At 41.0% G+C, this 12,686-nt stretch overlaps 1 protein-coding gene across 11 annotated transcripts in view; it reads left to right on the top strand.

Annotated features, from left to right (window-relative positions):
• Positions 1-12,686, top strand: part of DLG2 (discs large MAGUK scaffold protein 2) — a gene marked incomplete at its 5' end in the record, with an annotated part of 887,937 nt that overhangs the window by 862,286 nt on the left and 12,965 nt on the right. For all 11 annotated transcript variants that reach the window (XM_080815305.1, XM_080815304.1, XM_080815303.1 and 8 more), the window contains 3 exons: positions 7,482-7,532; positions 8,519-8,620; positions 10,881-11,053. In XM_080815305.1, coding sequence (XP_080671431.1) covers positions 7,482-7,532; positions 8,519-8,620; positions 10,881-11,053 — 326 coding nt within the window. The remainder of the gene's footprint in view (positions 1-7,481; positions 7,533-8,518; positions 8,621-10,880; positions 11,054-12,686) is intronic.

Below are 12,686 nucleotides of genomic sequence, written 5' to 3'. Positions count from 1 at the left end.
GTTCTTGCAGAACATGTCTCTTCTAATGCCAGCGATAGCGAAAGTAGCTACCGTAAGTTACCGCTTTGGTTTGTGGTTCTTTTCTTTGCGATTGCTCCGTTGCCTGTGGTGGTCATTGCCAGTTTTTGCTCTGGTTGTGTTTTAATTGCTGCCCTTGATCATCCTCATCCAAAGCAAATGGCTTGACATGAAATCGCCGTGTGTGTGGAAAGATACAAAAGACACTAGGGCCGTCTGTGGACTCCTCTGTGCTGAGCGCAAGCAGTAGCGGGCTTGCTGGTGACCAGAAACAGTTCCCGCTTCAGCTGGCTGTGGCCTGGTGACGCGGTTCTCCCAGAGAAGGTGGGGGGAAGGCTCAGCCTGGCAGACTTGGACATTCTATCCCCGACAGTAATTAAAACTCCCTGCAGGGTGGTGGAAAAGTCATCATGGTTTTCTTTTCCTTCTCATTTTGCCTTTTTCTTTGTGTTGCCGGCTTCCCTTTCCAAGAGAAATCTTGCAAAATTACTGTGTTCCTTTTAAATGGAGTGTGAACTTTTATATCTCTTCTCTCCTTGGTTAATATTTGAAGGCAGATACTATGCTGTATCTAACTTTATATTTCTCATGGTTGGGAAGTGATGAAAAAGTTTCATCCTCTAATGGTGAAGGAACTCACTTTTTTTTTTTTTTTTTTTGTAAAGTGAATAAATCTTAGATCAGAAAGCTTAACTTTCTGAAAAGGTAGGTAACTAAAAATTGTTCCCGGTCTTTATCTTTGTTTGGTCACCTCAAGCCATTTGCTTAATGTATAAAAATGTTCACCAAACACAAAGCACATCCCTTTGATGCATTCATGTGCTTTCTTACCACCTACTTATTGGGTTTGGATGACTATCATAGGTACATATTACCATGGGGATCCTTATAACTTCTGTAATAGTTATTGGCCTCCGTAGTGAAATGGATTACTCAAAAAAAAAAAAAATGATTACTGAGGATATTAGAAAAGTACAGGCCCAAGACAATTGACCCACAGCCACCATGCCAGAAATCGGTGGGGATTTTTGTCCCCCCTCGAGCAACGTATTAATTAAAAACTAAAAGAGTTTCTGTTTTTGCTCTCCCATGACAGCATGGTACTTTATAAAACCATGCCTTTTTTGTGGTGGAGTGCCAACAAGTACTCTTGGAATATGACAAATTCAATGTGGATTTTGAAAAAGGCTTCACAGATTCAGAATGGTAGCAAATAGAAAAAAGAACAAAAGAAGAAAGGTGGCAGAGAGAGGTAGGGGCCAGAGGAGGAAGACGAAACATAGTACAGAATGAAATGGAAAAAAAAAAAATGTAATAAGATACCCTCAATAAGTCAAATAATATGAGAACCACCTAATTTTCTTCCTCAAAGGACTGACAAGTCTTGGTGACAGGAATCAGAGGGTTCTTTTTCTCAGCATGACCCTCCACATTTTTGCATTCTTCCAACTCTTATAATTTCATGATTATCCCAACTTGGCAAAACACTTTCCTCCCCCTTCCCTTCATTTAATTTTAAAACAAAGAGATACCAGGCTAAGAAGAAGTGACCAAAGATTGCCTTCCTGACACCTGAGATGCCTCAACTTAGTATAAGAAAAAAAAGAACTTTGTTGAGTTTTGTGGGACCAATAACCCTAGTTTCTTTGATATGCAGGTGTAAGTATTGTACTTCTATCGTGCAGACACACATATAGAAAGGGGAAACATCATACCTTGTTCTTCCAATTCTTTTTATGAAAAGTATATACAAGGACTACCTTTTCCTTTGCAAATCCTTTTCAGAGGCCCCTCTTTTCTCTTTCATGAGTAGGAATGTTCTTCCCAGAATCATTAAGTTAGAAAAACTGGGCCAAAGCTTTCAGCTGTGTACAGGGTTTTTGGTAGTGATGTTCTAGGATGACATCAATAACTCTTCATTATCAAATAGGAAGTACACACAAATACTTACTGAGTGAAAAAAGGAACACTTGCAACCCCCTTGAATTATCTATGAGAAGAGAGAAGAATTGGAACTGGACCCCATGATATTACGAGAGCAAATGTGGAGTCCAGTAATCAGCTTTGGTTTGGGTCTCATCTGAGGTTAACGATCACCACACAGATTGCTTGCTTTACAAATGAATGAAAGTAAGAACAGCCTTTGTCATAGCTTAGAGGAAGAAAATATTTCTCTCCCCAAGATGGAAATACAAGGAATTAAAGAGGAATATATTTTTTTATTCATTCAGCATGCACCATATATCATGCTCTCTTCAAAGGCACCATGAGACCCAGTATGAACCTCAACCAACTCTAGAACTCAGCACACTCACAGTGGGGAGAGGTATCGATAAACAGCAGCAACAACAAAAATGCACAACATGTAGCAGTTTCTAAGAAAAAAGTCTGGTTCAAGATTAGTAGGGGCTTCAGAGATGATTTCAGAGAGGAAGTGCCCTTTGAGCTGAGCTTCGTTGAGGGGCATGCCAGCTCAGTAGGTTAAGGAAGGAACTTTCCAGGCAGGCCCAGAGACTTGGAACAGATGTGCTTTCCAGAAAATTGCCATTTTGAAATCAACACGGGCTGCAGTTTTCTACTGAATTCCTGGGTTTTGCTGTAATTATAACAAACTTTTATGTTTTGTGGATAGCAGTATAAACAAAGACTAAAAAGACCTTTTCCCACTGATGTCCAGGTGTTATGGTTTTTTGTTTTTTTTTTTTTACTCTTAGAACCATTCCATGTCCACTCTGGGACACGGTGCTTTAAAAAATGGTCAGTGGTTAGGAGCAGAGTCCCAGAGCACTATGTCTCTTAGCTCCAGAGGCACAATTCACACTGCATCTTGGAAATATGTGTTGTGACAACCCTAACTGAAAGCCTCATACATTACCTGAGATAGACACACACACACATACACACACACTTATGCAAACGTCAGTTTCTAATAAACAGCCCCGACCTTTCCTGCACCATCTCGGGATTATAAAATAGAATTTTTCAAAGTCCGGCTATATCGAGCACTAGCTAAACTGCAGTTAATTACAGCGCACATTGTATAATTATGTGAAATACCCCCTCACAACTATCTTAATTAAGGACTAATTGCAGATTTCTGTCTGTCAACAAAGTCGTACAGTACAGGCTTGTACTTGTGGCTGTTTTAATACCCTAGCTTTCAGATGCCCTTATATTAGGACACAGTAATAGGCTATATAGATATAACGGAGACTGCAAATGTCTGCTCTGAGACCTGCCTTCCTCAAAGCTCACAAAGTTCTATATATCACGATGGGGACCGGGGAACTGCTGATTATCTCCATAACCTATTGGTGTTCATCAGTTACGGAAGAGTTTCAAAACATGGACCTTGAAGGAGCCATCTGAGTGGAACTAAATGCTGATTAGAGGAGACACAATACTTTTCCATCAGCATTTGTCAAAGTTACGCCCATATTCTTCTCCTTTCTCTGCTGTCTTCAATTATGGCCCTTGTATTTCCTCTAGTTCTTTAGCCTTTATAAGGCAGTTTCTCATTATCTATTTTCTCTTATTTGATTTCTGCAACAAAACTGAGATGTCTCAGGTTAACACTCCCTTTTACGGATGAGGAAGCTAAAGCTTTAAGAGACTGCACAGTAGAGGGGCATTATGGAAGACCAGCCGAGATATTCTGCTTCTGAATTCCTTACACTGTCCCTCTTCCAGACAGTTTGTAATGCCAGCTGCCTCATGCTTTACCCAGTACATTTCAACTATTCCATACCACCTATCAAATTAATACAAGCAGAACCCTTTATATAGCATTAACTGTGCACTAAGCCTGGCTTTAAGAGTTCTATGTACAGTAATGGATTTAATCTTCTGAACATCCTATGGAGACACTGAAACACTAATTCACTATGCAACCATGAAGAAATCACTCATCATCTTTGAACCTCAGTCCTCTCCTCTGTAAATTGAGCAGCTTGAGTCAGAGCACAGATGGCAAGCAGATTTGAACCAAGATCCCGGCTTTGACCAACGGGTGATAGCTGTCAGAAGAATTGTATTGAAAAGTATCGAGGCCAGATCGAGGCCCAGCGGTAATGTGGGCAGTGATCAATCTGTGGTGCCCCACCAAGGGCATGGAATGGTGCAGGGATACCATGTGCCACGTACTCGCCATCTAGGAACGCTGTGAGCTCCAAAGCTAACATTTTGTGCCTCTAAGAACCTAATTTCTTCTTAAGAATCTTCCCAATGCAGGCACTGAACACTACATTTAGAACATTAAATGTACTGCCCTTCCATCCTCTCTCTTTTCTAGTTTCCAAAAATTCCTAAAGAACACCAAGTTGCTTTTCTCCATCATCTGGGCATGTGAGGGTCTCCCTCTGTGTCCCTCCTCTTGTGAGTTGCTTCCAGTTCAGACCCAGAGGGTCTCGTGGAAACTGCTGGCAGATGCCTCCACTGACTGTCCCACCGCTGCAGCTGTCTGTGCCCCGCTCTGTGCTGCTCTCCCACTGCCAGCCGGGCACTTGCTGGAACAAGACCGAGTAATAGTTTGTACCTATTTGTCAGCTGTTATTTCTAAGTGCCAACACCTCCTGAGCAAAATATAGGAAAACTACTAAGGATGACTCTGTATGGAGATGACACAGCGGCATTTAAAAAAAAAAAAAAAAAAAACAGCTGGTGTTTACAGATGGAGCCTCTTCTGGCCTCCCAGTGACTCTCCCACCCATTCTTTGTATACGGGTAAGGTTTGCCTCCATGTCCCAGTCCCATCAGAAAATTCTCCATCTCTTGCCATCCACTCAATGAGGAGTCCAAAAAGATGTGGTTTTAAATCATGACTCCCACTACTTCCTGACTGAGAACATCAAGCCCCATTAACACCTTTGAGCCTCAGCTCCTTCATCTGTAAAGTGGGGATCATCAGAGCATCTACCTCAACAGAAATAACTATGAAAAACAGAAAGCAATGGTTGTGAAAGCCCTTTACGGCCATACAGACATGAATTATCTTATCTTCACTGCTGTGGCTTTTTTCCCCTCCTCCTCTGAGTCTCCTTCCCATTACCCATAGGGCTTTTCATTCCCGAACGTGAAAGGAAAAATTGGTTTAAGGTGCTGAGATCACAGTTGTGACATAATCCCATCCACCACAGCTCCCCTGCAGGTCAGCTACTCCTAACCCTGTACCTGACTGTCACAGGGTCTTTAGAAGTGGGATGGGCCTTGTATAAGGATGCCGCCACTGCCATCTGCCAGTCTTCCTGCTCTGAACACGAACCAGGGCCTTTTGTAAGTTAGAAAGTAAAGCCAAAAGCAACAGATAAACAGAACTACAGGACTCTCCAACAAAGTTAACCAAAGCTGTGTTGCTTCGTCCTAGTTTTCTGAATCACAAATGAAACATATTGTCACCAAATATTTTATTTAAGGCTTGCCTTTAGAATAGCCCATCAGAATGATTTGTAAGGACATTGGGGAAAAGATTCCTATGGGAACATGACGTGTTACATTTATTTAGAGAAAACCACACTTCCCAAAGTGAAAGCGTACAGACAGGAACATAAAGGAAAACCTATCTTTGGCCTCATTACTCATCCCATTTCCTACCACTAAAATCAGAGTGTAAATTCATTGACATTTTTCTCTGGGTTGAGCCCTGGGGACGCCATGGTAAATGAAAGCCAGTCCTCGCCTTTACAGGGTCCCCAGTCTAGTAGAGAGGCATAAGTATCTCCTGATGTTTGAAAGCTTTGTTATCCCATGCTGAGAGGTCCCCTCTCACATATTAGTCAGTCCGTAAAGCTCTCCCCATGAAGTTGCAGTGAAACACTATAGTACTCACTGGCCATGTTTCTAGCCCTAAAGCTATGCTTTGTCCCCTGCCATTTTTACATTTACCTTCTGAGTTCCTATGACCTCTACATATCTCAGGCTTTAGATAACTGTGGATCTTAGCAGTCAATCACCTTCATTATTTTTTGGCCTAGACTAAATTTCAGCTGTTTAGTTTATTAAAAGTGAATCATATTTTCCAAAATTTAAAAAAAAAAATTGTGACTCTGACTCCTCACATACCACACCCCAAATGTAGAAAAGTCCCTGAACATTCTCGGAGGAGCCATGAGTAGATGTCACTGAGAAGGACCATCAAGGCTTGTTCTCCACGCCATGAGGAAGTAGCTTAGCTAGCAGTGCCATTCTCAGAGTAAGCCTGCCTAAGGGTGAGGAGAGATGTGACTTGGGCCTGGGGCCATTTCTCATGCTTGAAAAAGTAAGACACTCTCACCCTGCCCCATCCCAGCTACCTGGGTGCAGGGAAGACATCTGTACTTCAGAGCTTTATCCACATATTGCCTAATTTCCCCAAACTGGTTGTCATTATCAAAATTATCTGTAATATTAACTCCTGTTATGAAATTAACTCACCTTTCATGGTGCTGTCTGTTAAAGAAAGAGCGCATTGGCAGATGGAATGTGTTTTAAGGGGGATGAGCAGATAAAGCAATGAGTTGTGTTGTCCTTTGGTGGTTTCGGGAAGTACTACCTCCTATAGCACTCCTCTGTAGAACAGCACACAGGAAGTCCTTTCCAATATCCCTAAACTAGTACCCTACTAAAACACAGTCAGTCCTGGGCCTAATGCAAAGAAAGGAGTAGATCCTCTGGGTTCTCAGCTGATCTTGGCTAATCTTGTGCCCAGTTTATTCACTGGGTAACACAGATGTTTGAAAAAATAATTGCCTAAAACCAATTGACTTGCCATGGTCATCGGTTGACTTGAGGCCCCCTGTGAATCAGAAGGCTTGTAGCAAATGTCACTGGAGGGCCTGACACTTTTACTACATTGTCATCCTCAGTTCTCTTTCCGAAGGTGGTAGACTAGATTTAGTAGCCGTTCTGATCAGTGATTTAAGGTCCTCCTCAAATTTTTTTTATCTTCTGGAACTGACCCAGCATTTTCCTGATGAATTAACAGTAGAATAAAATCTTCAGTGTCCTGAGGTTTATGCTGATGGAGTTCTTGTCACATAAATGAACCAAGCAGACACTTGCTTTTGGCCAATATGCTTCTTTGGGAAATAAAATAGAAGAAGAAATAAAAGGTCCAGAAATTCTGATAATGTAGCAGCAAACTATTGGATGAGCTTGAACTAAATGGTTTCGTTTTAAGTGTAAGTAATAGGAGCTCCACTCCTCAGTGTCAGACAGAAGGCAGTCTCATAGGTCACTGCTCTGGTGAACCGCAGGTGGCTAGTCTCCATCATGACTGATAGTTATAACCTTCGAGAACCTGATATTATCGTAGTGCTGGAGTTTTATGAGGATGGAGGGATTTTGGGAATGGCTCCAGGAGAGCAAGCAAGGAAAAGGAACCCTGAACTGTGTCTGTTTCCTGTGTTTCGGAGCAGGGCTTGTGGCTGGGATCTCTGGGATATGACTGGCTGTTAGTTCACTGTGATTTTCCTTTCTTCTCTTCTCAGGAGGGCAAGAAGACTTCATTCTTTCTTATGAGCCTGTCACAAGGCAGGAAAGTAAGTTTCCCAGCATGCTCTGGTTCCTGATTTCCAGGCCCTATCAGGTGACACCATTAGAGGAGCCATAGAGTGAAGGACTAAGGAGGATGAGCTATGCTTAATATCCAACTGTCCCCAGCCCAGATTGTGCTCTCTCTTTGGCACGAACAACTTCCCGGCTAACCAGGGACAGGGGCAGCTCCCAGGAGGAAGGGGCGGTCCTCCAGATGAGTGGTCCTGTGTGGAAGGAGCACCTTCGAATCACTAAACAGCCCCACCTACAGGACAAATGGATAAAATCTCCTGGGAGACTGATGTCTCAGCTCAGTATTGAGAAAGGCTTTCTAGCCGACCTGTCCTAAGATACAAGCCATCCTCTGGGCGGCTCCATTTCTTTTTCTGGGAGGCCTTTATACAGAGGCTAATGGCTATGGACAAGGATATTGCGGAGAAAATTCAAGAGTTGGAAGAGGAATGGTACCAAATGGACTTTAGAGTCCCTTCTACCTTCATGTTACAAAGGAATTGGGAAAACTCTAGCAGAGCTATAATAGGGAGCATTTTGAGCTGAGGAAAACAAATTATAAAAACATAAGGTGTCATTATGCCAACAATTACTTCTTAAAGTCATTATCTAAACAATGGCCAGAGAGCTACTTTGGAATCTTTTTTCTCCCACGCAATTGACTAAATTCAGTAGTTGTTTTGACATTGTGTAGGCATAACCTAAGAGTAAGCAAAACCCCTCCGAACATTTCTTTTCATTGACAGATACTGCAGTTGCTTTTCCCTGTTGCTAAATTCCAGAAAGTAGGCACAGCCAGCATACCGAGTGTTAAACACCAATTTCTCCTGCCAGGCTGTATGGGCAACTTACACAATGATGTAAAGCCCTCAGCGGTTCTGTTTGGTAATTTCACCTTAAGACTCACCTGGGCAGAGCAGTTGTGCGGTCCTGTCCACGTCTTTCCCCCTCATTTGCATTTTCCCTTCCCTCTCTGCAGTAAACTATACCCGGCCAGTGATTATCCTGGGCCCCATGAAGGATCGGATCAATGACGACTTGATATCTGAATTCCCCGACAAGTTTGGCTCCTGTGTGCCTCGTAAGTATCGTTTCTCTTTTCGCTGCAAGGAAGGCTCTCCTCCTTTGAGACAATAGAGTGTAATTCTGTTCCTCAATGGTGTCTTCAGTGATTCAAATACTATCCTTACCTATTATCTGAACATCTTTTTTTTAATCTGAGCATCTTATTTAATTTTCTCTGCTTAACACTTTTCATCAGTGCTGTTGTGTATTCCCTATTTAGTGAGTATAATATGTTCTCCAAACTGACTGTGGTCCCCCAGAAGGCAGGATGAATCTTTTCATCCTGTAACTCCCATGGCCTTTAAAAGAGCATAGAATTATTGATAGGCATTAGAATGTTCTTATAAACTGATAGAAATCTCACTGAAGCTTCTTTTCCCATAGAATAAGAGAGATTAGAGACAAAGCCATGTATTAAAATCATCTCAGGATGGTTTAGGGCCATGTGTCAATCCCAAAACAAAACAGTCTTTTCCATGGCTGATAACAGTGCTAGAATATGAGAGGTTGAAGACAAGAAGCTGTGTAAAACTTTCATCTACCCTCTAGGCCATCACAGATTTTAATCTGCTTTCTTGCCCTGATGGAGGATCACCGGTCTCCTGGTCCCACTAAGTGTAGCCCCCTAAGAGTCTGTCTGCTCTGCCTGCCCTGCACACTGCACCTTCCCATTCACCCCTACTCCCATGGCGTCACATAAAAGTACAGAGAGGCCTTCTGCTGTGTGTGTGTGTGTGTGTGTGTGTGTGTGTGTGTGTGTTTAAACAGACCCCCCCACCAAAGGAATTTCAATTTATTAGTTAACTGAGCTCTTAAACCTATCCCAACAAATATTTCTTCCTCTCTGTACATCTTTGAAGCTTCATGCTTTGAAGTGTCTGGTACATTTCAGCTCTGCAGATGTCATCCAGAATAACTAAGAATAGTGGGAATCGCATGGAACTAGGATGATTGCTGTACCTCAAGAAACTGTTCCCAGCAAGGGCTCTGGGAAGAGATCCTGCCAAAGAGCCTATCTTGAGAAAGAGACCAGACAGAGATGATCAGGTCAAACTCTTCTCCATTCATAGCAGCCTCCTGTGCATCCCTCCACCTTAGAAAGGAAAAACCCAGACAGTCCTTAATGACCACTCCCACTTTCCCCTCCACCTGGCACTCTTTCTTTTGTTTTAATTATTAGCACTGTTTTATGATGCTCAATATATGTTCATTGTACAAAACCTGGGAAATGCTAAAAAAAAAAAGTTAAGCAAGAAAATTAAAGATATACAGACTTTCAGAGTATCCAGAGATAACACCATTGTTAATATTTTCATAGATTTTTGCCTTTTTCTTCTTTCTATGCATGCATGCTCTCCTCTGATTGGGTACATATTAGATATTACAGTTTCTTTGGCTTAACATTATTTAAAGTTTTACGTAAATATTTTAAATGACTATTATGTCATAATCATTCCTCATTTATGGGTATGTTGGGTTGTCTCTCCTTTTCACTCTTATGAATTATAATTAAAGTATAATTGTAATTATGTGATAGTTATTTATAATTTATAAATTAATATATTGAACATCTTTAAGGATAAAACTTTATCTGAAGCTTTGGTAATTTTTTAAGATAGATTCCTAGGAAGAAAATAGCTGAGTCAAAGATTGGAAATAGTTGAACATCTTTTATTTATACGGATAGGTTTATTTTCCCTTTTCTTCCTACTAAGAACTTCAGTTACCTCTAACCATGGTTAGAGTTGATGACTTTATGGTCTCATATTACATCTTTAAAATCCCTAAATATATTTTTACTGTTTGTCCAGTTTTTCTCTCCTGGATATATGACAAATTTTCCTGCTATTTTGCTTGTCCCATAATTTTTTATGGTGAAACTACATTTTTGAGAGTCTGGATTTGGTTATCTTTCTTTGTAGAATATTGTGTTTTGTTCTGGCTGTTAATAACTTACTGGCAAATCACCTTCTTCAGTTCTAGACCCTCCACTTGGAAATGGAGGTGGAGTGAATGGAGATTTCCCTCATGTGTATCTCCAGTCTCAAGGTCACAGCCCTGTGCTGTCTTCTGATGCCTGACAGTAGCTACTCCATACACTTTGTCTAGTTTTTTAGTTGCTTACAGTGGGAGGCTAGCCAATACCTGTCATTACATCAGGGTCCTCCATATTACATATTTTGTATATCTATGTTGAGGGTATGGTGAAGAGAAGAGGTATAAATGCTGTTTATGAATATAAATTACCTTAATTTTATTATTTTTGTTTTATAAAGATACTACGAGGCCAAAGCGTGACTATGAGGTAGATGGCAGAGACTACCACTTTGTCATTTCCAGAGAACAAATGGAGAAAGATATCCAAGAGCACAAGTTTATAGAAGCTGGCCAGTACAATGACAACTTATATGGAACCAGTGTGCAGTCTGTGAGATTCGTAGCAGAAAGGGTATGTCCACCAATCTTATACCTCCCTTAAAGAAGGTTCCCGGGTGGCAAACTGCATCTTTGGTCATTACTCTTTCCTAATTGCAGTTGTAAATTTTGATTAAATATTCCTTTTAAGACCTCTAAGGGGAGAATGACTTTAGAGCAAGGTCATTAATCTTTGTTCTAATCTCAATAAGGTATGCTGACTGACTTGTGGGGAGGAGGGGGTTATAAACCTAAAGGCAATTAACAGCTTGAAGTTTATGGAGATTCACTTTGTCCTTGATGCACTTATCTTTGGCCCCAGTAAACAACATTGAATGTGTTAAGGAAGCTTTAGTACTCTTGGTTGTTTAAATCAGGGTCCTCAATTCTTTCTGTTAGCAGGAGTTTCATTTCATTTCCCTGAAAACTTGGGACCCTCAGGACCCTCCTGGGGGAGGGGTAAGTAGATGAAGAGGGCTAGGGCCTAGCTTCCAGCTGGCAGAAATTCCAACTTAGAGGAGGTGTGAACACCGCCATTCCTTTCCCATTGTTAATTTCAAGGGCATGGAAAAGAAGAGAATGTTCAAGAGAGAACACGATAGGAAGACACTTGAGTGTGGCTCTAAGATCTGCTTATAGAGAGATCCTAATCTCCTGTCAACACAGAGGATCGGTTTCATGGGAGAAAAGAGTTAAGAGCCAATCCTGTTTGTTATATAATTAATATTTGTTGGGTTGATTTTATGTGATTTGATATAGCCTTTTCATGTACTGGTAAAAAATTAAACAAGGAATTTTAAGGGCTATCTGAGAATACAGTAAGCTGTATCTCTTCCTTTCTCTCAAAAGTTAGGTTTTTTAAGCTATATCTTGTTGTTTCTAACCAGTCTCCTGAATGCTTTTGTCTATTCTCCCCTTTGAACATGTAAATATAACCTCTTTTAACTTGAAATGTTCTGGCCAGTGAATAATTGAGCAGCATTTAGACGTGTTGTTTAGCTGTTGCATTTCACAGAGAGCAAACTTGGAATTTATTGCTTAAGTGATACAGGGTTTGAACCGTCTTAGTATATTTCTCCTATAAGAGCTCAAGTATTCACTAGTCTCTTTGTTTTCACATGAGTATTCATAGAAAGTTTTTAATCCCCTACTGTTGATTTAGGACTGTTCCTATCTGTACAATATCCTTTTCCTCTTCTTTTTTAAAGTTCTTCTGGCCTCAGGGTAAGGAGGCCATTTCTCTCCAGGAGTTAGAATATGATGTTTCCCAAATGTATCTACTTTTTCCAAAACACATAATTGATAAGGCAACTCCTTTCTCTGAGCACACATTGCAGTGGAACCCCAGTTAAATGAGGCGTGCGTGCTATCTGCAATAGGGTTTTCATGTAACAAACAAGAAATTTAAGGATGTAATATTGAAGGTAACTCTTCGTGTCCATCCTCAGCTTTACTAGACTGAGCATATCCAGGCAGGATACAATAAGCGCTCAGCAAATATTTGTGGGATGTTCCAAATTCATATGCTTACTATTCCTCCAGATTTAACATCGGTCAGGATAAGAGAATGAGGTATCTACTTATTCCAGCTAATAATTCTGTCAGTGCTCAAGACTTGACTTTGGGTTTTTCTGGCACTGAGACTTTGAGCAAGTTACATATTATTT

This window comes from Martes martes (genome assembly GCF_963455335.1).
Source record: "Martes martes genome assembly, chromosome: 10".
NCBI lineage: Eukaryota > Metazoa > Chordata > Mammalia > Carnivora > Mustelidae > Martes > Martes martes.
The sequence above is the reverse complement of the archived record's forward strand: the minus strand, read 5'-3'. Positions and strand labels throughout refer to the sequence as shown.